Source organism: Convolutriloba macropyga, chromosome 14 (genome assembly GCF_964194025.1).
Source record: "Convolutriloba macropyga chromosome 14, txConMacr16.3, whole genome shotgun sequence".
Taxonomy (NCBI): Eukaryota; Metazoa; Xenacoelomorpha; order Acoela; family Convolutidae; genus Convolutriloba; species Convolutriloba macropyga.
This window is the reverse complement of record NC_134481.1, coordinates 13,215,885-13,242,955: the sequence shown is the minus strand read 5'-3', so window position 1 is coordinate 13,242,955 and position 27,071 is coordinate 13,215,885. Positions and strand designations below refer to the sequence as shown.

Below are 27,071 nucleotides of genomic sequence, written 5' to 3'. Positions count from 1 at the left end.
AATTAGTGACCATGCTTATAAACTGTTGCTTATTAGCAGCAAAAAATGGTGTGGTAATGTCTAAAGTACGGTGTGGTAATGTTCAATTAACGTTTAAAAGAAGCACAACTGCAGCGGACAAATTCTCAAAACATTTCGCTGAATAGTCATATGGCCAAGGGAGTTGCGTACAGGGCGCGAGAAATTTTCGCCCTAAAAATTTTACACAACAAAAAGCAGTTTTCAAAAGGTGATGCAAAATGTGCGGCGTATTCTGACGTACAAAATCCAGTTACCGTTCTTTACTACTGCCTTTGAATGCATCAAACCAACTGCACCATTACAGTCTGATTTTGCATATTTAGAAAAGTGCTTACTAATTACCTCTGAATTTCCTTAATCCCGTATTGGTCGGACTTATTTAAATAACACTTCACGGGATCATCCTGTAATGGGAAATTTTTGCTTAAAAGTAGCAAAAGAGAAACAATGGAAATACGATTTTCAATTCTCTCTCCCATGAATAAAGATTTTGAAACAGACTTTGTCTACTAATCGGAGCATATACTCGCCTCTTAGCTCTAGAAGGTCTATGATAATGTTTGCCGGCAATGAGTACTTTCTCTTTCATTACTGTCTTTCTTTTCATTAAATTGTCGTTTCAAAAAAACAACTTCAAATAACAAATAAATTGACAAGGGATGCTGTAAAATCTCACAAAACCATCGAAAACAGAAATGATAACATATAAATCTAGTTCAAAACCCTCCAAACATTGATTCGTTTACCATATCGCACATATGGTTAACGAGAGCCCTTTATAAACTATTTTCGAATCCACATTTCAAGAACTCTTAATATCAAACCATCCGTCAGATTACTCCACTAATAAATACATTTTAAAAGAGAATCCCACTCTTTGCTTTGACTTTTTATGTGTCTTCATTGTATCTACATTCTGCATTGGAATAAAAGAATTTTCAGGGAGGGTCGAAAAGAGCAGTTTTCAAGTCTTTTAAATCAGATCTTGAACATTCATCGGCATTTCGTCTATTTGCGTCGCGTAATACTGTTCAATGTCCCTCAGAATTCGAATGTCATCGCTCTTCACAAAGTTGATTGCTACACCTGAAGCAGTTGACAAAATTCATTAAAATGACCACTCTATTAGCCGACGAGGTTTTAGCCGACGCCGTTTTAGCCGACAAACCAAGTTCAAACAAGGACACTTGAATCTGAATGTAGAGCTTTTCCTGCTATATTTGGTCAGCTCAAAGCGAACTTTTCAAAAAATATATATTTCCGCCATGTTTCTATTAACTATCGTAACGATGGTCTGTCTATCTGTGGCCGCCTCTAAAACCGCACCTGGTGTTTTCTGATCAAGTTTATTGGATCAAAAAACTAATTCATGCTCCACTTCAGTTTTCGGAAGCCATTCGCCTTAACTGAAGTTCGATCAAATTCCCTGCTCTTTTTCATCGCTCTATTTGTCAACAATGCTGACTATTTGGACAGCAGTATGACTTGAGTAAACAAACTTTCTGCAGCCCTTAAAAATGCCTGCTCTCTTTCAGGTCTATTTCAGATAAAGGTAAATGACCTCTTTATAAAGCGTTGAGTAAATTTTACTGATTGTAAACAATGCTCCCTAACTGTTTTGCAATTTATCTCTAGTTTTCTCTCTCAGCAAGAGCAAGCCGTTCAGATATTGAAATTTTATTACTGTCGGGAGACAGGGGGATTCAAACACTCAAACAATGTCCCATTAAGAAACAAAAGAAACTATTCAACTTAAGTGACACTATTATTCGAGCTTGATTAATTCTGAAAGTTAGGGGTTCGATTCAACTGTTGTCTACTTTTGGCGAAGGGGATTGTTAGTGGGCAGTATTAATGTCACTAGGAGGTTTCAAATGATGTTATTAGAGAACCCAGGGTAAAAAAAATCAGGAGATAAAAGCTGAAAGCAGGCATAACGAAGCAAATTAATCACGGATGAAGTGAAAACGCACGCTAAGCAGCACGTGCTATATAAAACCTGCTAAGCTTTCAACCATGTGCTAAGTTTCGGTCGCGTCTGTTAAATTTGTAGCCCTGGCTTAGCTAGATTTCCTTTCAGTAATGGTTAAGTGACTCTGCTTGAAGTCACTGAAAACTTCAGGCGTTTATCGAGAACCGCGAGGCAGTTCGAGATATCAAATCAGAATTTCGAAGTGACTTCTGCAGAGTCACTTAAGTGTTATTAAATGAGAAATTGTTGGGAGATCAAGATATTGCCTCTGAAATTGTCGGATCTATTCTGTTCTGCCCCCCCCCCCCCCCGCTAAGTGGGCATATAACTTCTACCACCCCACCTCCGGGGGTAGTATCAATACCAACAAACATTAGAGATAAATATACCCGGCAGATTGCCGGAAAATACCAGCCGTTGATTCTCATAACCATGATTGGGATTGAAATAATGGAAAAACGAAAATTGACTTTTGTACAATAACAGTTTTAAGGTGCAAACTATTTTGATGTCATTTCGTAGTTGAACATACTCCTGTTTCTTAGTGAGAGGATCCAGGGGCTAGTATCAATACCAATAAGCATTAGAGATGGTACCTAAGACTTATAAGAACAAATTTCAAGTAACGGGCATCTAAAATTGGGCTTTGTGGGTTTATCACTTTCTATTTCTGATTTCCTTTTTATATACTGACTCCGTTCAATTTGAATTGCTTTGCCGAGCAACTGCTGTTTAAAAGCACTTTGAGCAGAATGAGAGCCGAGAAGCTAGAAACTAGCTTAAGGAAGTCAAAATTATTTCACGCAAGATGTCGAAAAAGCGGTAAAATGAGGTAAAGCGAAACAAATTTAAATTCGACGAAGCAAAAAGACAGCAGGACAAGCCGACAATCTGAATCATTGAATTAGCTAATAACATATATCCTATATGCGCAAAAGTGAAACATACCCGGCAGATTGCCGGAAAATAGCCGCCGTTGATTCCAATAAGCATGATTGGGATTGACCGAATAGAATATATTGAAAAAAAAAAGATTTTGTACAAAAATATGTTTTAAGTCCGATTTATTTTGATGGCATTTCGTAGTTGAACAAACTTCTGTTTCTTAGAGAGAGGCTACAGGGGCTACTATCAACACCAATAAGCATTAGAGGTGGTAACTAAGACTTATAGGAACGACGTTCAAATAGCGGGCATCTAAAATTGGGCTTTATGGGTTTATCCCGTTTCTATTTCTGACTTCAATTTTTTATACCGACTCTGTTCATTTTGAATTGCTTTGCTTAGCATCTGATGTTCAAATTCACTTTTAGCAGAATGAGAGAAGAGAGAAACTAGCCTAGAGAAGTCAAAAAGATTTCACGCAAAATGTCGAAAAAGCGGCAAAATGGTAAAGCGAAAAGTTTGACGAAGTAAAAAAAAACACAGCCGGAAGAATTCCGGAAACGATTCGAAGTAGAAATCTGACTATTCTCACTAATCAGATGCATCACCAGCATATTATCAATCGACAGACAGTGTAACCAATTCACAAAGAAAAGACTGGAGAACTGGAAACTTGACAAAAGACCAAATCAAAAAATAAAATTCTCTAAAAATCCAAACAAAATTCTCTACAAAAAGATAACATGCATCTTCCCATCCATAACTCATAGAAATCAATTAGTTATATATTTGGCTAGATCAATCGCCCACCTAGTACTTGCAGAGAAACGTTAAACAACAAACTAAAAAAGACTAAGAAAAACTCTTTAACGAATTAGAGATTTGTATAATTTGTTTAAATGAAAACTGCCCTGCTAAGCCTTCAAGTGCAAATTCATAGTATCAACACCTACAAAAATGCTCCTTATTGAGAAAAAGTTAGCAACAAAAAACATTAAATTGGAAGAAATAGGCAATAAACTTAGAAAAAAGACAAAAAGTTGCCAAAATTTGCTCTGATTTACTCGATTTTCTTTAACAAAACAACTCGAAACTAATATCAATCAAAATGACAGACAACCAAAAAAGCTACAACAACTGACTTCGTCTAGAAAACTCCCCAAATGCTATCAAAGGTTGAGGAAGAATAGAAACGACAATTAAAACCAAATTGAACAAATAAAAACCGAGAAAAAGTAAGGTGTTTTTTAAATTTTACAGGAAAAATAAAGCCAAATAAAGTTACTTTGAGCAAATAGAGCAATGAAATGCTCGCGAAAAAATGGGCAAGTCATAACAAGCTAAAGAAATTGTCTACCATTGAAAAAAAAACGAAAAAAAAAGCCAAAAATTTTTTTAAAAAAAAGGTTAAAAAACTCCTAATTTTGCTGTCATTTTTCTTCAGAAAAAATGGTTTATAACAACAAAATTGTAATCAATTTGTATTCCTGATGATCATTGAGTAACGAGCTTCTATGCAAATTGCACTTAAAGCAGTAAAACAAAACAAAAAGCCAAAATACATTAAATTTCGTCGAAAAATCAGCAAAACTGATCAAAACCTCCAAATTTGCATAAAACTCAAATTAACTACTTGAAACCTTCAATTCCTATCAGAACGAGCCCAAATCCAACACAATATCATAATCAAACCTCATAAACAAGTAAAAAAAATTGCAAAAAAACTGCTTTTAAAAGCCGCACGTGCACAAAAAAATTTCGCTCGCTCAGAGAAAATTTTTTCACACATCAATTTCTCACTCTCTCAAAAACAGCGGTATAAACCAAAAACCATCTCTTTTCGCTCTGCTCTTCACTTTTTTTCAGCAACCAAATCACTCCAAATTTTTTCACGCGTTTCATTTCCCGCTTCAAAATTCACTCCAATAAAATTGATTAAAAAAAAGGACTTCTCCAATACTCCTCTGCGAGTCGTAAAAATACGAGCGCAATAATAGCCAGCTGAGAAGATGAGGGCGGCTATTAAAAAAAACTACAAACAAAACATGTCTGTTTCAAAATACTTGTGTTTTAAAACTCACTAATAGCATCCTTAGAATGAGTACAAAAAGAACAAACTCGCTGTAATCAATGACATAAAAAGGAAAAAGAGGCAAAAACAAAAAACTAAAGAAATTGGCAAAAAGCATTACAGCAAATAATTCTGAAAGCCAGCGGCGTCAAAGAAAACCACTTAACTACATGAAAAATCCTTAATCACAGCAATCCCTAAAACTTATAAAAAACCTTTATGCAGTTTTTTGGCTGAAAAATGGTGAAAAAAACTACCAATGAAAGCAATCTTCGCTAACCCACCTAAACGTTCCAAAAAACCGGCATCTCAGTCAAAAACAACAAACACGCAAAATCAAATTCCATTCTTGAAAAGAAAATGTCGAAACAAAATAAAACGGAAATCTGAACTCAAGCAACTGGTTAGCTTCATTAATTCTTTACTAGTAACTGTGAAATCTGTCACTTGAGATAAAATGATAGAACAAAAAATTGAGCCAAATTTTCGGGAAAAAATCGTCTAACAAAATCTTCATTAGCAACCAATGAGACCTGTCTTAAGTGAGATTGAGTGCTAAGACAGCTATCAGTAAAACAAATAGTAACAAAACTCAAAACTTCACTTATATTTTCTTAAAACTAACCGGTTAGTCATAGAAAGCAAAAGATATGGATTTAAACGATCATTCCGAATAACTAAGGCGTTACCGATGAGACCTGCCATTAATGAGACTAAGAGATACAACAAACAGCAAAGAAAAATAACTCGCATAACTCAAAAATTCTATATTTCTTGAAAACAATTAACGTCATAGTCATAGAAAGCATTGGCTTATAACAGAAAAACTTGAATTCACTTATTTCCCATCAGCAACATATGAGACCTGTCCCTAAAGAGATTCCCATTACCTATATGATAAGACAACAGAAAGCACAACAAACATTCGCCAAACTCAAAAATTCGCAGAGAAAAAGTAAAGTCACGAAAACCGCTAGAAATCAACTCGAACCATTAATTCGGTTTATTTATATCTGTCTCATTGGGAATCAATTAGATCTGTCATCAGTGATACTAAGTTATGATATTACAAACAAAAAACTTAAATATTCACTAACGTTTTGTCACCACAAATAGTGTCAAATTGATTGAAAGCACTAGCTACCCGTTCATGAATTCAAGCAATTGCAAACAGGAGCCATTAAAACACATATGCATCATAGCAAAAGCAATAATTAACAGCCATATAGAAATCAAACTGACACACGTGTAAAATATATCTTCTCGAAAACAAAAATTTTGTTCAAACACTCAAATTATCCATCCACTTTAAAGTTAGTTATAAAAAATCACGCCTCTAACCTACTCGATCTTTTGCTCCATTTAGTACTTCAACTTCACTAAAATCGCCACTCTAATTTGACTGCTCACTGACGTGAAAAAGCCGAAAGAAGTGTGAACAATCTTTAAAAGAGCGCACCAATACAACTACAACCTGAATACTTTGGATTGTAAACAAAAACATAGCAGAACAATTCCTGGACAACAATCAATTTCTGGAAATTTTAAATTCCATTTTTAATTAGTAAAAAATCCAGTTGCCAACTGTTGCGTCTTGAGATAGTTGTTGAACACTGACCAATAAACGGATTGGCGTGAAATTGCTAAACTGGCGGATAATTTGAATAATTGAAAGTATAATTTCATTTCAAGTTAAAATGTCCAAATACTTCGAATTAATTCCTAGTATGCTTTAGAGGGCTCTCTCTTTAAACAAGAATCTAACTTGTCTGAAGAACAATCTAACTTAAGTAAAAAAAAACTGGTCAGCGATGTGGCAGGAAATTTAAGTCGGTCACTCAAATAATCTTCAATTAGAGTGACACACACTCAACTGACCTTATCTCCTTGAATCGAAGTATATGGTCATTTTAAACGTATGAACACTCATTTCTGAGAGTCAGGTAAGTTACGTGTGGCCAAAAACTTAATCACGGGAATAAGAAACTGGTTTCAATAATAAAAAAATGATGTCGCGCATGCAATTTAGTTGAAATTGCATGAATATGTTGGTTAAAGCAGACTATAAGCGATCGTTACTACGTTACGCGTTCATAGCAAAAATCTTGTCGACCAAATAAAAACAAAGCCAAGCAAATCCTGAATTGTAATTCCAAAAATTGGACGAATTAAATACGAAAATATCAGCCTCCTTAGAAGAACATCTGATAGTAAACAAATCATCAAAACACATCCAAGGAAAAACATACCCGGCAGACTGCTGGAAAATAGCCGCCGTTGATTCCCATAACTCTATTGGGATTGAAAGAAAAGAAAATATCAACAAAAATTGATTTTTGTACAAAAACATTTTAAGCGCAATTTATTTTGATGTCATTTCGTAATTGAACATACTTCTGTTTCTTAGAGAGAGGCTACAGGGGCTACTATCAACGCCAATAAGCATTAGAGGTGGTAACTAAGACTTATAGGAACGACGTTCAAATAGCGGGCATCTAAAATTGGGCTTTATGGATTTATCCCGTTTCTATTTCTGACTTCAATTTTTTATACCGACTCTGTTCATTTTGAATTGCTTTGCTTAGCAACTGATGTTCAAATTCACTTTTAGCAGAATGAGAGAAGTGAGAAACTAGCCTAGAGAAGTCAAAAAGATTTCACGCAAAATATCGAAGAAGCGCAAAATGGTTAAAGCTAAAAAAAAGTTCGACGAAGTTAAAAAAAATTAGGAGCGCTATAATAGCCGACTGCGAAGATGAGGGCGGCTATTACAAACAGAACATTACAAGAAATTTTAAATATTGAGGTCTTTTTTAGATAAGTAGGTCTGTCAAAGTTATTAGGACCAACGATTTAAGCAAACACCAATCTTTAGACAGCGAACGCCATCTTGTAGAAAACCACTGAGATGCAGCATAAGGCCAACAAACATTTGGCAAGAATCAATTTCCGTGACGTGTATAAAATAAATAGCATCAAACTCATTGAAATACGCAACTAATAACCGAAATCTTTAACATCTATCACACTATTTTCAATCGCATAAATCAATATTGATTCGAAACACTTCAGGGGCCCCGGTAAAAAAAAGCAAACAATCAAAAGTGCAAAAATGTCATATCCAAAGAAAATCAAATGCAATTAACTGACAACTGTTGAATGGATTCAATTATGCCTCACTAGATAGCAATTGAGAAATTTCATTTAAAAACGAAGCAACAGAACAACAAAAAATTTCAATTGTCAAAAAAATTGCTCATAACTTTGGAAAGCTACTTGTATTAATTAACAACATAGCTGGCAGATTGCCAGAAAATAGCCGCAGTAGCTTCGTAGATCTGCAGTCTCAAAAAAACAGTAAAAAAAGACAGACCAAAAAAATTCGTCTTTTCCTTGAAGCTGATATGTTATATTTGGATTTAAAATCTGTTAAAGTTTTTGCTGCTTCTATTAGCTGCTCTCTTTTAACCTTCATTTAGATTGACACACACCCATTTGACCTTATCTCTTTAAATTAAAGTAAATAAAATAGGTGGTAACTAAGACTTATAGGAACGACGTTCAAATAGCGGGCATCTAAAATTGGGCTTTATGGATTTATCCCGTTTCTATTTCTGACTTCAATTTTTTATACCGACTCTGTTCATTTTGAATTGCTTTGCTTAGCAACTGATGTTCAAATTCACTTTTAGCAGAATGAGAGAAGTGAGAAACTAGCCTAGAGAAGTCAAAAAGATTTCACGCAAAATATCGAAGAAGCGCAAAATGGTTAAAGCTAAAAAAAAGTTCGACGAAGTTAAAAAAAATTAGGAGCGCTATAATAGCCGACTGCGAAGATGAGGGCGGCTATTACAAACAGAACATTACAAGAAATTTTAAATATTGAGGTCTTTTTTAGATAAGTAGGTCTGTCAAAGTTATTAGGACTAACGATTTAAGCAAACACCAATCTTTAGACAGCGAACGCCATCTTGTAGAAAACCACTGAGATGCAGCATAAGGCCAACAAACATTTGGCAAGAATCAATTTCCGTGACGTGTATAAAATAAATAGCATCAAACTCATTGAAATACGCAACTAATAACCGAAATCTTTAACATCTATCACACTATTTTCAATCGCATAAATCAATATTGATTCGAAACACTTCAGGGGCCCCGGTTAAAAAAAAGCAAACAATCAAAAGTGCAAAAATGTCATATCCAAAGAAAATCAAATGCAATTAACTGACAACTGTTGAATGGATTCAATTATGCCTCACTAGATAGCAATTGAGAAATTTCATTTAAAAACGAAGCAACAGAACAACAAAAAATTTCAATTGTCAAAAAAATTGCTCATAACTTTGGAAAGCTACTTGTATTAATTAACAACATAGCTGGCAGATTGCCAGAAAATAGCCGCAGTAGCTTCGTAGATCTGCAGTCTCAAAAAGCAGTAAAAAAAGACAGACCAAAAAAATTCGTCTTTTCCTTGAAGCTGATATGTTATATTTGGATTTAAAATCTGTTAAAGTTTTTGCTGCTTCTATTAGCTGCTCTCTTTTAACCTTCATTTAGATTGACACAGACCCATTTGACCTTATCTCTTTAAATTAAAGTAAATAAAATTCAAATTGAGGAAGTCATTTTTGTGAGTGAGGTAAGTCAAGTGTGACCAAAAATTTAATCACGCAAAAGAACAAAAAAACTCGCTCCACTAAGAGCGAAAAATGACGTCACACACGCACTTCAGTTGAAATTGCATGAATGAGCGAACAAAAAGCAGATTTGAAGTGGTTGTGACGTCATATGGTCGTAACAAAAATCGCGATGACGAAATAAAAAAACCAAGAGAAGGCCAATAATATCCCGAGCTATTGCTGTGCGGCTATTAATCAAGAATACTGTTAAATACGAAACAGAAAACATACATGACTCATTACAGCGCCAGCAGACCTGGCATTAATATGCTAACTTGTAGAGTTAATAAAAGTAGAAACGCAGGCAAAGTAAAAAAAATTATGAAAACAAGTAGTGTCAAAGTAGTTAAAACCGTTGAATTTGAATTGCAATATTTGAAAAAACTCAAACACGCCTCATTACAAGCACTTGAGACCTGTTATTAATGAGACTAAGAGAACAAAAAAATTGAAGCAGAAAATTCAAAATATCACTTGTACTTCATGAACACAAATAGCATTTGTCTGAAAAACCACATGTTGCCTTTCGAGTGGTTTTAACAACTACATCTACGCATTATCCGAACGCACGTTCCAGCTTTTAAAAGTATTGGTGTATAAACTTTTCTCGCCCTAGAATTACTTAAATACCTCCAATTTGACTTCCCATTGACAAAGGTTGAAAAAGTGAACAGATCTTGAAAACATAGCCGAAAGAACCTCAGAAGCAATCCGAAGCAGATAATTGACTACGCTCATTGAGATAAAGAACCTTCTGCTTCATTATACCAACCATTTTGAAAAAAATGAATAAAAACAGCAACCCACAAAAAAACAAAATATCTGATAAAATTTCTTTTCTAGTCACTCCAATCAACCTATTGGCAAAACACATGTTAACATAGTTTATTTTCCTCGATAAACAATTACCGATTGACAGCAAACCCACCAAAAAACAGTTCACATAGAAGATCAAGGGAAATGAAACAAAGGACAAAATCAAAAAACATTATTTTCTACGATATTCGGTACAGAATGCTACTTCCTAAAAATTATTCTGTAAATTTTAATTATTCCTTTTGCTTTATCAGCCACCCATCCCATCAATAGCTGACAGAAATCTAATGCAAGACAGCCATGAATGCCAAGAAAAAATCATGAAAATAGAACTAAATCATTTATTTTATTGCATCGCTGTCTTCCATTTAAATGTCGTCTCTTAGCAGCATCACCTAAGCAAAGCTTTCAATTATACATTAAACAAGAAAAACTATAACTAAAAGAACAAAATCAGAAATAGGCAAAAAAACTTCGCGAACGACAGGCGGCGCAATTTATTTCAAGGACTGTAGCCTAGATAAATTATTCTTTATGGGTGCAAAAAAAATCACCCGACGGTAGGATTCGAATCTCAACCTGATTCCGATTCCACCACCTCGACGGAGTTATTAACCACTCGGCTATAGTTACCTTGTCATCGAGTCTCTAACAATCGGTTTTGTTTGAACAACAAACTTTATTTCGGAGTGAGAGCAATTGAAACCACTCAAAAATCAAGAAAAAGTGCGTGAAAAAGTCACTTGAGAAGATTAAGGTTATTCTAGAAAAGCAAAAAACGTTCAAGCAAAAAATTTTAATGAAAAGAACTATTACAATAGTTGCTTCTCATTCGAGAGCAATTGAACAGCTGGCAGGCGTACAACACGGCAACATAGCCGGCAAAATGCCGGAAAATAGCCGCCGTTTACGCGTTTGATGCACATCGGGATTGAAAGAGCAAAAGAAAATAGAAGCGATAGAAATTGAGAGAATTTCTTCCCAAATTTTAAAACGTGTTCTAATTCGGTGTGCAATTTCAGTAATATTCTAAAACTTTACTTAATTCAGCTTTTAAACTGTTAATTCAGCTTCTAAACTATTAAACTTAATAACAATGTCAGCTAGCAAACGCTCTAATGGACTTTGATAAGCTAATGCACTATGAATTAATGACCCGGTTTAACTGCTTATCCCGTTTCTTTGATTTCCCGTTTCTTTTGACATTGACCGTATTTACTACATTGCGTAATTCCATGCGTGAATGAACTTAAAATCCACTCAGCTGAAGCAGTGAGTGAGCCAAACGTGAAAATCGTGACTAATGTAAAACGAAAAACGTGATCAAAAGGTGAAGCGAATTTGACAAAAGGAGAGCGCCCAAATAATAGCCATTGAAAGGCTGACGGCGGCTATTAAAAATGTCAAAAATAGCCAAACATCTGATGTAGAAGTCTAATTTTTTGTTTCAGATGGTCAAAAAACTTACAAGCGCATTAATACTACCATGGATAAACGAGGCAAACACCTTTGATGGGAAACGTTTCGACCTGAACAAATTTTGCTGACTAAGCGATTTTTTACCACTCCTATTTTTATTGCTCCCTCTCAAAAATGCGGCATAAACAGGAAACCACTCTCATCTCTCTGCTTTCCTAAACACTTTGTTTTCACGCATTTCACTGCCTGTTTCAAATACACTCTAAGAAAATTGCGGATCAAAAAACACGCTCCACCAATACTAGTCTTGAAGCCGTAAAAAAATCGCACCAAAACAATTCAAATTATTTGAATTGTAAAAAACCAAGAGAAGGCCAATAATAGCCCAAGCTCTACCGCTATTAAAAAAAAGATCATGTCGCCAATAAAGGCATCGCTCTTTGTTCGATGTCCTTAAATAAAGCCCATCGTTTACAAAAGTTACGGTTGTTCAAATTGAATTATGACAGTAGCTATCAAACGATAAGATTGCTAACAAACTATTTACATACCCTTTCGACCAAAGCGGCCTGATCTTCCAATCCTGTGAATGTACAGTTCTCTGTTGTTTGGCAAATCGTAGTTGATAACCAGGGACACCTACACAAAGCAAACATGTTTATAAGTTATATTTGATAGATTTAAATCTCAGATTCAGAACTGATCTATTCTGTTTGGCCCCTCCCCAGTGTTTTTTATGAACCCCAGTTACAAATTATGTGTTGTTATGTAGCACGTTACTATTTAAACACAATGCACGTGCGCCTGGGGGTCATAAAACATATATTTCCACAAAGCTGGGGGGGGGGGGAACAGAATAGATCCCAGAACTGAATACTTATGGAAGTTCTCGCGCTGATTGTAGCTCAAAGCTATTTCCAAAACATTAAACTGTTATCATTTCAGATTGATCAATTGATAATTATACACACGATCAGGTTTAAGAGAATGATAACCATCAATCAAGACACAAACCGATTAAGATCAGACGAATTGCTCCCGAACGACTCCATTGTATTTGTCTGGGATGAGTGGAGGGGTAGCAATAATGGGGTAGGGGGGATGGGGGAGAGGTGAGGTGAGGGGAGGGGAAGGAGCAAGGCAGCTGCGCAAAATTGTGAATAAGAGAATGTTTTAAATCACGCAGAACGGAAGTCAGGGACGCAATGTTAAATATCAAAAGTCAAAACAGTAAAAATTGGTTTCAACTTCGTTCGAGATCAATTAAACATACCTATCAGATTGGAGTATTAGTCGATGTACATATTTATTCGCCAATGGTTTAAAGACTATGTTGCTGATTTAACGTCCTGATGTGAAATGAAATCATTGTAACTGGAAAGTTGCTGAGCTTGCCTTAAAAACAAATAAAATTTCCCGTAAGATGTAAGAACATAGCCGGCTAATTGTCAAAATAGCTGTGAAATAGAGTGCTAAAGAGTATAGATAGCAACAGATACATAACTGAATTGACGGAGTTGCTGATGCATCATTTAATACCTATTTAAAAAACTAAAATAATTTCAATTTTTTCCCAAAAAAATTGTTTGAATCTTTTAAAATGTTCACTTTGTTCCGGTCACCGTGCTGAATTTCTAGGAGCTTTCATTATATAGGGGTCCTTTATTGACCTTGCAATTGGTTAGAGTAACCTTAACTGACCTTACTATTAGTGTTAAAAATGTCATTTAGAGAGTGCGGTAAGTATCTCACGATCAAAGAACAACTTATCACGCAATTCATCTTAAGACTCATTACCATTTAGTTTCAAATTAACGTCAAGCACATAAAAGCAGTAATAGCAAAGAAAAAGCAGCAAGAAGAGATCAGACAAATTTCTCTTTTAAAATTCACGGCGTAAAAATGTGAAATATAGAATGACCGTCAGACGACGAAAGAAAAAAACATATCAAGACAGGTCCTGGGCTAAAATTCAAACAATTTTCATCGACTAAAAAATTAGGCCTAGAAATGACAACGAAATGATTTGCAAAAATGCGGAAAAAAAGAGTAAATAAGTCAAATTGCCGCACGTGAACAAAAAAAAATCACAATCCAGAAAACCAGATGTAGTTAGCTGACATTCAAGTAGTCCATAAATGTTCAAATGCATTCAAGGCAAAAGGATTGTTCGGGAGAAGGAGGAAGTCATGCGTAAAAACATTGACTGTATTGATCGCGTGAATATACCAACGCGTGAATATATCAACTTATGAATATACCAACTCGAACGCAAGAATATACCAACTTATGAAACATAACCGAATAACGTCGGGCTAATTGCTCTCAAACAGTGGGGGGTTGGTAACGCTGGGAGGTGTCTTTGGCTGCACGGGGCCCTTACGGCCTGAACGATGTGCAGGTGTGGGGAATGAGGGTGTGAAGTAGGGGGCTGATAAGGGGGGGGGGGGGGTAGTTGGGCAGTTTCTGTTAATCACATACTTGGGGACTATTGAGCTGAAAGGCTCTAAGAGTACTTAATGCCCACTGGGAGCTACCTGTTTATCCCGTTTTTGAGGACGAAACGTCAAATGGGTCAGACGAAAAATCGGTCAAGCGAAAAATTGCATCAAAAAAGACCAACAGGACCAATATGATTGCTACAAACTTCGTTTGAGAGCAATTAAAAACTTATATAAAAAGCGGATATAAAGCTGAGATTTTCGTGAACGCAAAAAGAATGAAACGGATTTGAAAAACAACAACATTATTGCAAATCAAATATATATTCTGTCCATCAAAAGCTATCATAAATTAATAGTAATATTAAATTTTGATTAAGAATCTGTATAACCTATTGCTGCTTCTATTAGCTGCCCTTAAATAATCTTCAATGACCTTAAATTTTCTGAATTAAGTGAAGAAAAGTCAAGCGAGGAAGTAATTTTTGAGAGAAGTAAGTCACGCGTGATCGACCAAAAACTTAATCACGCGAAAACGAATAACATAACCGACTAACTTCGGGCGAACTGCACTCAAACGTCCGGTTAGCTTCGTCAGTTGCTACGCAGGGTTTAGTGAGACTAGCTTTAGCTTACTTGAAGGGGCGTAAGTGAGCGCAGCGTGGGGGTTCACAGGGGGGGGGGGGGGGTTGATGGGGTGGCAACAGTGGGGGGGTCAATCTCAAAGAACCACCCTTCGCACCATAAGTATAAGTCTCCAAAACAGATTCTATGAATCGCATACTTGAAGACTAGAGAGCTGAAAGGAGCTAAGAGCACTTAATGTAATGCCCGCTGTGCGCTACCTGTTTATCCCGTTTTTGAGGACGAAAAATCAAATGCCTCAGACAAAAATTTTATCGAGCGAAAAATCGCATAAAAAAGACCGACAGGACTTATATAATTGCTACAACTTCGTTTGAGAGCAATTAGAACTCGCTTCAAGAGCGAAAACCGCACGCAATTAAGTTGAAATTGCATGAACGAATGAACAAAAAGCCAATTTGAAGTGATTGTGACGTCATATGGTCGTAACAAAAAGCTATCTCTTTGCGGCTATAAAAAAAAGACCAACATGTTTACCATAATTGCTTCACACTTCGTTCGAGAGCAATTTTGGGTCATCAAATTTTGGTTCATTCAATGCATGTGATACAAAGTTTGAGGTAAATTAAGTTCGAAATTAATCTACTAGATAGGGGAGAATGAAATAAAAGTTTAGAAACCTTCAATTTTCTTAAATGTTAAACCAATTTTCCATTCAATTAAGCTCAATTCACTAATTATTGAAGAACGCAGTTCATACAAGACCACGAAATTAATATCTAAATTGCAATCCAGTCGCAATCAAAGATCACGCAATGGTACACACCTGTGGGACGTCGACACCTCTGGCCCAAACATCCGTGGTGATTAGTACCCGAGTGGCACCTGATCTGAATTCCTTCATGATTTCATTCCTTTCCTTCTGAGGCATGTCTCCGTGCATGGAGGACACTGTGAAGTTACTCTCTCGCATCTTCTCAGCAAGCCACTCAACCTGTAAAACCAACATTCTTGAAAACATAAGACAGCAACTTTATTACTGGAGAACCTGTCTGAAATCTTTCCTGTTTATTTGGTTCCACTACTTTTTAAACCTAATGGAAACTGACAAAAATTTACAATTCTTATGACTAAAGTAATTTTTAGATTGTTGCTATATTTAGATTGATCGTTATTGTTGAACATGTTCAAAGTAATTCAACCGTGAACGTTCGCTCGAAATTTTTCATGGCCGCCAAATTCCACCAAGTACTTCTCTTGCTAAGTTAAGCAATTTATCTTTAACACGCGTTGATTTTTTTTGCTGGAGATTGATTCAATTCAAATTCAAATCACCAGTTCAATCTCGACATGCATCACGGAAATTCGACATTTTTTTTCAAATACCGAACTTCAGAACAACGGCTTATTGAGTGTAGTTATGGTGATTAATGCTATTAATAGTTTTTTTCTGAAAATTTCAATAGAATTTACAATTTTTATTGCAGAACGCAATTATTAAAGAATTCTAAGTTTTGTCTGCTCTCGGTAAATATTTATAGAATCACAACATAAATCCACAATTCTCCAAGACTTTTTCTCGTATTCAATTCTTTAAAATTTAAGATTTTCAAGTTTCTCTGCTCTTTTCGCAATAAAATTAAATGCAAATATATACACTCGAAAATACTTGCAAGTAAGCTAAAAAGCAGGGCTGGCAATTCTTCAACAGATTACTATTTTCAAATCTTTCCATATCAATGTCCCTAAATGAGCCTACATACATCGGTTCTGAATATTATTATGCTTTCAGAAACATCTCTAGAGCATAGCCGGCAGATTGCCGGAATAGCTGCGAAAGAACAGACTTGCGTGCCGTATATTAGAGATAGAAACAGATACAGTTCTAAATTGGAAAAAAAAAGAAAAATTGAAACCGCTCAAAAAGCCAGGTAAACCATTCAGCGATAAATCAAAAAAGCTTGTTAAAATTCATCACGCAGAAGCATTTTATTAGGGACCTTTACTACACATATGAGTTCCTTTGACCTTAAACTAATTCAAATTAAATTTAAGTTTTTAAAGTGCAAAAGTCACTTGCTTGAGTGAGGTAAGTCACGTATGATCAAAATCTAATCACGCAAATGATCTTAAAACCTTTGCTAGAGAGAGAATGAGAAATGACGTCACGCGCGCAAACGCGGTTAGTCAGAAGAAGTCATTCAGAAAATTTGACTTTTTCAGCTTTACTGTGTTGTGTGAACAAATGTAAAACGAAAAAGAGCGTCAGACGACTAAGCAAAACACATAGCCGGAAGAATTCAGGAAACGACTCGACGTCGTATCCACCTAAAGAACCTTTTTCTCAATTAGCTAATGTCTCCATGCATAACGCATCAATGCAGAGAAAACGACAATCTTAAGTCAAACAACGTAAAACATAAAAATTTAGAAAATTCAATTTATTTTTCATGTAGTGCAAGTACATATACGTTGATTCGTGCAAGGAAATCTAGTTGTCCAAGCACAAAATATCAGTCAAGCCTTAATGAGCTCCAAAACATCTTTTTGAAGAAAAGAAAAAAACTTGTAAAATTTCTCGATTTCTTGTCAAATTGAGACAACTTTGCATCAAAGGAACCTTGTATCCTTTGTAGTAAAAAAGCTTACAGTCATGAGGCTTAAATTTAATTAACAATGGATTCAATAAAACAATACAATGGGCCAAAAATCACAAAAACAAAAACTTGAAAATCAACACAGTAGTTGATAATTTTAAAATTAATCACTAAAAGGACAAACGAAACAGGATTAAGGCAAAAACGTTGAAAGTAAAAACTAAGACTCCAAGACTATTTGTAGAAAGTAATTATCAGTCAAATTATTTAGAAGACATTTGAAGCAAAATCTACTTCAAATGTCACAAGTGCCGCACTATGCAAAATGAAATCAATTGCATACAAAAAAATCTGAAAAAAAGGCCAAAATCATAAATTCTTTTAAAAACTGAAAAAAGCAGACCTTATAAAAACTGTACGTCTCAGGGAAGATGGAGGGATACACGCTAGAATGCGTAGAATAAGAAGAAACAAAAGCAAAAAAAAATACGAAAAGACTTGTTCCTGATTTTTGAAAGTTAAAAATCAAATTGAAAAAATATGAAGTGGAAAAACAATTACAATTCTTTATGAAGCATGAAATTATGTAGCTATCCTCATGTATAGATTAAAATGTATAAACAGAGTTCAAAGATTGGAAACAATAAAAAATTTTGCATTTAAATTGTCAAAAATTTTCAAAATTTCACTGATGAAAAAAATCTTGCAGAATTTCAAATATTAAACTCCACAAAATATTCAATTATTAGTAAAAGTAAAAAAAGGATCCCTGCCAGTGCACAAAAAAAACTTTTTCTAGTAATTAAAATCTGACTACAGTAATTGAATCCAAAAAACAAAAGAAAACAGAAAAAATTGGACAAAAAACTACCAAATCGGGTGAGCATGTGTGCAATTTTATAAAAATATATACTTCACGTTATAAAGATGCATTTAATGCATGAATTATCGAAGTTAGATAACCATATGCACTGATTTTCGAAAAAAGCGAAACAAAATAAAACGAAATCTGAACAAGCAACTGGTTAGCTTCATTAATTAGTAACTGTGAAATCTGTCACTTGAGATCAAATGATAGAACAATAAAAAATTGAGCCAAATTTTCGGAAAAAAATCGTCTAACAAAATCTTCATTAGCAACCAATGAGACCTGCCTTAAGTGAGATTGAGTGCTAAGACAGCTATCAGTAAAACAAATAGTAACAAAACTCACAACTTCACTTATATTTTCTTAAAACTAACCGGGTAGTCATAGAAAGCAGATATGGATTTAAACGATTATTCCGAATAACTGAGGCGTTACCGGTGAGACCTGCCATTAATGAGACTAAGAGATACAACAAACAGCAAAGAAAAATAACTCGCATAACTCAAAAATTCTATATTTCTTGAAAACAATTACCGTCATAGTCATAGAAAGCATTGGCTTATAACAGAAAAACTTGAATTGTTTCACTTATTTCCCATCAGCAACATATGAGACCTGTCCCTAAAGAGATTCCCATTACCTATATGATAAGACAACAGAAAGCACAACAAACAATCGCCAAACTCAAAAATTCGCAGAGAAAAAGTAAAGTCACGATAATTGCTAGACATCAACTCAACCATTAATTCGGTTTATTTATATCTGTCTCATTGGGGATCAATTAGATCTGCATCAGTGATGCTAAGTTATGATATTACAAACAAAAAATTAAATATTCACTAACGTTTTGTCACCACAAATAGTGTCAAATTGATTGAAAGCACTAGCTGCCCGTTCATGAATTCAAGCAATTGCAAACAGGAGCCATTAAAACACGTATGCATCATAGCAAAAGCAATAATTAACAGCCATATAGAAATCAAACTGACATACGTGTAAAAATATCTCGAAAACAAAAATTTTGTTCAAACACCCAAATTATCAATCCACTTTAAAGTTAGTTATAAAAAATCACGCCTCTAACCTACTCGATCTTTTGCTCCATTTAGTACTTCAACTTCATTAAAATCGCCACTCTAATTTGACTGCTCACTGACGTGAAAAAGCCGAAAGAAGTGTGAACAATCTTTAAAAGAGCGCACCAATACAACCTAAATACTTTGGATTGTAAACAAAAGCATAGCAGAACAATTCCTGAACAACAATCAATTCCTGGAAATTTTAAATTCCATTTTTAATTAGTAAAAAATCCAGTTGCCAACTGTTGCGTCTTGAGATAGTTGTTGAACAATGACCAATAAACGGATTGGCGTGAAATTGCTAAACTGGCGGATAATTTGAATAATTGAAAGTATAATTTCATTTCAAGTTAAAATGTCCAAATACTTCGAATTAGTTCCTAGTATGCTTTAGAGGGCTCTCTCTTTAAACAAGAATCTAACTTGTCTGAGGAACAATCTAACTTAAAAATTTAATAAAAACTGGTCAGCGATGTGGCAGGAAATTTAAGTCGGTCACTCAAATAATCTTCAATTAGAGTGACACACACTCAATTGACCTTATCTCCTTGAGAGTCAGGTAAGTTACGTGTGGGCAAAAACTTAATCACGCGAACAAGAAACTGGTTTCAATAAAAAAAATGATGTCGCGCATGCAATTTAGTTGAAATTGCATGAATATGTTGGTAAAAAGCAGACTTTAAGCGATCGTTACTACGTTACACGTTCAAAGCAAAAATCTTGTCGACCAAACAAAAACAAAGCAAACAAATCCTGAATTGTAATTCCAAAAATTGGACGAATTAAATACTAAGGTACCTGTATTGACATTGCGAGACATTCCGAAACTCAAAACATACCCGGCAGTTTGCCGGAAAATAGCCTCCGTTGATTCCCATAACTCTATTGGGATTGAAAGAAAAGAAAATATCAACAAAAATTGATTTTTGTACAAAAACATTTTTAAGCGCAATTTATTTTGATGTCATTTCGTAATTGAACATACTCCTGTCTCTCAGTGAGAGGCTACAGTGTCCAATATCAATACCAATAAGCATTATAGATAGTAACTAATACTTATGAGAACAAAGTTCAAGTACCGGTACCGGGCATCTAAAAATGGGCTTTATGGGTTTATCCCGTTTATTTCTCACTTTGATTTTTTGTATACTGACTCTCTTCATTTTAAATTGCTTTGCTGAGCAGCTGCTGTTTAAAAGGACTTTGAGCAGAATGACAGGAAGAGTGAAACTAGCCTAGAGAAGTCAAAAAGATTTCACGCAAAATATCGAAGAAGCGCAAGATGGTTAAAGCGAAAAAAAGTTCGACGAAGTAAAAAAAAAATAGGAGCGCTATAATAGCCGGCTGAGAAGATGAGGGCGGCTATTAATTATAAGCAAAAAAAATTGGGCCAATTGGACAAAAAAAACGGCTAAAAATCGTTACCTATATGCGACATTCTGTCAAAAACCCTTTTCAAAGTCGAAAAGTCATTCACTAATTGGAGCGCATGATCAAAAAACTTGTTCAGATGGCAATTTTACTCTTTCCCTTTTAAGTTGAAACGCCGTCTGAACAAATAGCGCTTCCGGTAAAAAAAAATCCTAAAACCAATACTCCTCTTCGAGTCGTAAAAAAAACGAAGAGCAACGCAATAGATCTCCGCTCAGCGTACAGCTTCGCAGATATAATCAGTGATTCATACCTTCTTCCGAGTATTGCAGAAAATGACAGCCTGTGTGATAGTCAAAGTGTCGTACAGATCGCATAGAGTGTCAAACTTCCACTCTTCTCTCTCGACAGCCACGAAGAATTGTTTGATGCCTTCGAGTGTCAACTCATCTCGTTTCACAAGAATGCGGATGGGCTCAGTCATAAACTTTTGTGTCATTTCCAGAATCTCATTCGGTAATGTCGCACTGATCAAAACAACCTAGTAATGAAACAATTGCGTTTATTAAAAAATGAGATTTTTTGTTTGTGCCCCCCCCCCCCCCAAGCTTAGTGAGTGCATATTATTTGCACCCCCCTCCCAGATGCACGTGCCATAATTTTACATAATAATTCACTATGTAATGTCACGTGCTCTGTAATGGGGTGCATAACGTACTTGGGGGTGCACTAACGGGAAAGATCCATAGGATCCACGGCAAATTTCAATAGCTATTTCCTAATCCTTCTTTTAAAAAAATATTGTTCATTATGCAGTCTCCATTCGCAAGCTTCTCGTTACTGCAGTGCACACAGTTACAGCGTGTTGTTGTATAATGTATACGGATACATTTTCTCAAGATGCGCACTTAGCTAAACTCGTTGTCACATTGTCAATCTCAAGTACTTTAGCTTAGTCATTTAGTTTTGTTACGTTTTGTAGGAGCTAGCAAATACTTCCCGAACGTACTTATAAACCAAACTGTGAAGTGGTAAATTTCAGCTCACCTGAGTAGCTGGTGGAAGATATCTGTACACATCATAAATCTGGTCTTTGAAACCTTTGGACAACATTTCATCGGCTTCGTCCAAAACGAGCATCTTGATATTTTTGGTCTCCAGATTACGTCTTTTGATCATGTCGAATACTCGACCAGGGGTGCCACTGACAACATGGACTCCGAAGTCTAACTTCCGGATATCTTCTCCGATGTTAGTGCCCCCAATACAGGCATGGCATTGCACATTCATTATATCTCCCAGTGCCAGAACTACCTGTACAAAAAACACTACTACTTGATCACCAAGTTCTTGCTAGGTGTAATAATTACCACACTTTTATCCCATGAAATTGTAATTCGGTTAATGAAAGCTTTCTCGGGTGGGTGGGGGGGCACCATGAACTTAGACAAACTTTCGATCAGGTAGAGTACAGAACTTTGAAACACCTCACCAAGAAGTTTATACATCTGGGCGGCTGTGCAGTTCTATGTTCACATACAGATATCTATTGTGAACAAAATAAGGGGAAAGGGGGTTCTGAACACTCGTACTTTTGCGTCCAGGCTTTCCTCACTAATACCCCTTTGCCCCAGAGGAGCACATCGCTGCGTCTTCGAAGTAACAACAAAAGTCAACTTGCAGCATATGAACAAAAAAGCTTAGCTGCATATACCCAGAACAGACCGCTGATGTTTCTCCGAGGAAAAACTTTTTGACATTTGAGACATTTTGGTCCTAAACAACACTTGAAATTGCCAAGCCACCAGCAGCACTGTTATCCATTCGATGGATCCGTTAAGGCGACAACAATTGTTGAACATTGAGCTGAACAAAAACCACGGGAAGGGAAATAGGATTTAAAAATTCTACTCTGATTTGAAAAATGCAACAGAAATTTTAGTTTTTACGGTTTTCACGTGGAGAGTATCAGCAGCAGCAAAAACTATTTTATGCTTAATCTTCAATGCTGGTTCAAAATCAAACAAATATATTTAAAAAAATCTTTGATTTATTGTAATTTCTTCTAAATAACTATGTCTTCAATTTTCAAAATTTTTCTGCCGTTATCATATTAAATTCAGTTACGTAGAAAGGATGAATAAGTTAACAATATGGTATGAGATAACAAATAAAAAAGAATGCCGTTGATACAAACTTAAATTATAGTCTGGCCACTTCGGAAACAGCCAAAACCATTTTTGAACAGTGGGCGCGTCAAATCATTTACTTCAGTAGATAATTCTAAAATTGGTCTTTTTACCTTAATAAAAGTGACTTCTGGAATTTAAATTATAAAATAGTTTTGGAAAAAGTGACAAAAGTTGAAGATTTAATTGTCTATAATAAAATTTACTTTGGTAAGCCATGACAGTCGTGAGCAGTTACTTAAGGTGATATTTAGAGTCGATATCAAGCATTGAGGAATAAAGCTCCATAAATTTTCAACTTTACTGTTCTACACCCATTCAGTGAGCCATTTTTTTCTCGAGTGTACTTTTGAAAACAAAAAAAAATCTGACTGGGAGATATTTTAGAAAAAATATGCAAACATTGGTTTGGAGTGAAAGTATTGAAAACGTTGGTTAAATTGATAAAATTTTGCAACAATCAATTTGCTTCTATTCCAGTAGTCTTTAGCTCTATGAGAAAAATGGTTATATTGCCTTTAGGATTATTATTCACGAAAAATTGAATCTAAATCCAAGCGGAGCAGTAGTTGCAATACTTCGTTATTTCATATGACTTTTCCCTAGACGATCACTCTGACCCTAAATTTTTCTGCTCCAAAAACGTCTTTTCAAAATGTCTTGCCATTGAGGGAAAACTTGGTCCCTTGACCCTTGGATTTTAAGTTATCACTTTGAACCTTGGGTTTTGAGATATAAGTGAAAACTGATTAGCAAGTGATTGGGCGGGAAACTCTATGCCGTAACAACAAAAAATTGATCTCCCTAGCTCTGAAAATGAGCAAATTCCTGAGCAAGTTTTAACCAAAAAACCCAATGATGTCGCAAATACGGTCTTCACTCCACTTCGTTTCAGGACCTTAAACCAAAAATAAACACTATTGAGAAACCACTTATCTTTGGAGATCGTTTCTGTCGAATTTGTGGTCAAAAACTGCGGATTCGGCTAGAAGTTAAACCGAAGTTAGGCCTTAGCCAGTTAAACATTGCTGGAAGAGCTTCGAAAAACAACTGCCAATTCTTCCGACTGTCGTTTCCAAAAACTGGTAGACCAGAAAGTACCTTAAAAACCAAAAAATTCTCTTCTGAGATACAATAATCTGACAAAAATCTCAATATACAGAAACCATAGAGCGAGCTAAATGAAGTTCCAATCAAGAGCCCAATAAGAGCGAAAAAAATATATCAATCACGCAACTTAATCTAAGAACTGCATCAATAAATTCAATTGAAATTAACGTGACGTCATATCGCCGGAACAAAATCCTTGACGAAAAACAGAACAAGGGAAGGACAACAAGATCTCAGCTCAGCTATCAGCATCGCAGCCATTAATTACAAAAAACAACCATTTATTTCATTAAAACATTCAATTGGATCTTCAATTACCCAATCCGAACTACACGTAGCCGGCAATTGACTTCAGTCCCAAGAAGAAACTCAGAGAGATCCTATTGCCCTGGCAATTAATGTTGTAGCCATACTCCCATTGCATGACCTCATCTTGAAAGTAAAGTATAACAGTGCATTAGGAAGGTTGGAGAACCTAATGAAGTTCCTCGTGGATCTATCCAATCATAGTAGGCTTTTGGACGCCCACTGAATGCGCCAAAATGCCAATTGATTGTAAAGGACCACACGAAATTTTGAGCCTCTGAAAAATTCAGAGCAAATGATGCCGACATTTTAGAAGGTTGCAGTATTTTGGGATCAGTCCCGGGCAGTGAAGAAGGACAAGAAACATTCCACGCAACATTGCAAAAATTTTCAAAATTGTTTGCAAAAACATTTCCACGAAACGCAAACTCTTCTTTCAGAAGAGGCTAAAGTAAACACTTGCGTTTATCGCTCAAAACGTTTTCTGGAAGCAAAATTTTCCGAAATTTTAGCAGCCGGCACTCTTCCACTCGCCGTCCCCGACGTCTCCTGCCAAATGTATTTTCCACCGACCCGGAGGATAGGTGAACTCAACAACACGGAACCGATACAAAACGACACGGGTCACGCTGCATCGCTCGGTATTGTCGAGCGTCTGGGAATAAAAATCTTACAATTTTCCACCTCATACAGGATATAATAACAGAAGACGCAAGCAACTCTCGACTTAAGATGGAAACGCAGAAACAACTCCGCGAGTTACCTACAGAAAAATGTCACGTCTTCGGATTGTCCTAAAACAGAGCCTCGAACTGTCTCGCTGCCATGCCACTAAATCGCTACGGTTTCACGCTGACCATATCTAATCTGCCTGACAGTTTGTGCGTTCAGTACAATCTTTAAACAAGAAATACACCAACCGATTGCGCTTGTGGCAAACGATATTAACCAATGCTCTCCACTGAGCGAAAGATGACAAACTTTCATGCGGCACAGCGAAATTACACAGCTTTGCAACATAATGTACGATGTATGCAAGTACGCCAAAGTTGAGCCATCACTTCAGTTCCTAGAAGGTGAAAGTTTTTCCAAATCTACATACTATAAAATACTATAAAAACGCTTGTATTTTAATGTTGCATAGAGAAGTTTTCTGAATTGGTCGGTTGGTAACTATTTGTTCATGTTACTTTGACACTCTCTGTTTTCATTTTAGAATGTTGCAAATTTGGCCGGAAATTGAAAATATGGCCGTTCTGTTCATTTAATGGAGTCTCAATAGTGTTAGCGTCACACTGAAGTTCAAAGTTGGTTATAATTATTTAAACTGCAGAGGCAATTAATGAATCAAAAATGATTCTAAATTTTGTTTTCAGTCAATAGCTAACAGTACATATGTAATTGCTACTATCAGATGAAAAAAATTTAAGCAGTTTTGAGTTTTGACTATTTGGTATTTTTCTACTGTAGTATCACTTAGGATGCTTAATGCCGAGTCCCGTACACTTTCTAAGGAGTCATAAGTTGAACTTCGTGCTGTGTCTATTTAACAGGCAATGGTTTTGGTAATGGTTTTTATTAAAACAAGATTTTTTGAAAAATTCGCCCCCCAATATTATTGTCGGGTTAATCATATTTATTTAGACAACCTTTTGTCGAGTTAACATTTGACTTTAAAAATCTCATTAAAGAGAAGACCAAGCTGCTTTCAATTGAAACGTGTGAACATAATTAGTAGTTTTAGTTTTTTTATGAGTTTTTCTACATTGATTTATGTTTAAAAGATCAGTGAATTTTTTGCGATTCGCTAGAACGTGTTGTTCTTATCTATTTGTCTCCTGAAGAACCATTTAAATTAGAGTGATTCCAATTTTTAGATAATTTTACTGTTCGAAGGGCCATTATTTTTCTATTATTCATTCCAGTGAAATAAGAAGCTTGATCTCACTGATTTAACCCGCGTCTTTCCTGTAACCCGCGTCAACGCATAATAGCGAGCCTCCTTGTCAGCAGTAACGGGCGCTTTGAGCTATAGACTCAGTGGGCCAAGAGGCTATAAAAGCAGGTATCCAAATATTTACCTTCTGAATTTGCACTGCAAGCTCTCTTGTCGGTGACAGCACAAGTGCTTGCGTCTGTCTGATATTAATGTCGATGGCTTGCAGAATTGAAATTGAAAAGGTTGCAGTTTTGCCTGTTCCACTCTGAGACTGCGCAATCACATCACGTCCCTGAACAATCGGCAAGATTGCTCGCTGCTGAATTGCCGAAGGCCTGTAAATTGAGTATTAGAATAACTATTCAAAGCCTACACAAATAACACTTTATAATGAACTTCATGCTCAGCAAAAGGCTTTTTACCAAGGATAGCGCACTTACAAAAGAAACATGTCATAAATATACGATATATCGAGCCACTTCTCTTGTGGAGGTACAGTAGAACCCGAAATTTAAAGCCAGTCTTAATTTCGCCTACAAAAACGCATAAACGTGGCTTACTTCTCAAAACCATAAGCGTAGATTCCACGTAATAGATCACTTTTCAATTTCATCTCCTCAAACGCCCGAATTACTTTGATTCCCTCAGACGTCTCATAGCCAACGTTTACGTCATCGAGATCAAGGACATTCTTGCTTGCCATATCGTAACCTGGAAACA

General features: G+C 35.7%; 1 protein-coding gene across 1 annotated transcript; it reads right to left on the bottom strand.

Moving 5' to 3' along the window:
* Positions 1-653: 653 nt before the first annotated feature.
* Positions 654-27,071, bottom strand: LOC142353497 (eukaryotic initiation factor 4A-III). The gene is made up of 7 exons (XM_075405750.1): positions 26,912-27,071; positions 26,494-26,686; positions 21,855-22,121; positions 21,121-21,348; positions 15,719-15,886; positions 12,418-12,505; positions 654-1,107 (listed from the first exon to the last, which is right to left on the bottom strand). The coding sequence occupies exons 1-7, from the start codon at positions 27,052-27,054 to the stop codon at positions 995-997; spliced, it is 1,200 nt and encodes a 399-aa protein (XP_075261865.1). The 5' UTR covers positions 27,055-27,071; the 3' UTR covers positions 654-994.

What these genes read in the sequence shown, in the direction of transcription:
- LOC142353497 (XM_075405750.1), bottom strand. Translation starts at nt 27,054, where the DNA reads ATGGCAAGCAAGAATGTCCTTGATCTCGATGACGTAAACGTTGGCTAT. An exon ending in TACGCTTATGGTTTTGAGAA is followed by an intron (nt 26,687 to 26,911) that starts GTAAGCCACGTT and finishes CTCAATTTACAG; the next exon opens with GCCTTCGGCAATTCAGCAGC. An exon ending in ATCTTCCACCAGCTACTCAG is followed by an intron (nt 21,349 to 21,854) that starts GTGAGCTGAAAT and finishes TTTCATTACTAG; the next exon opens with GTTGTTTTGATCAGTGCGAC.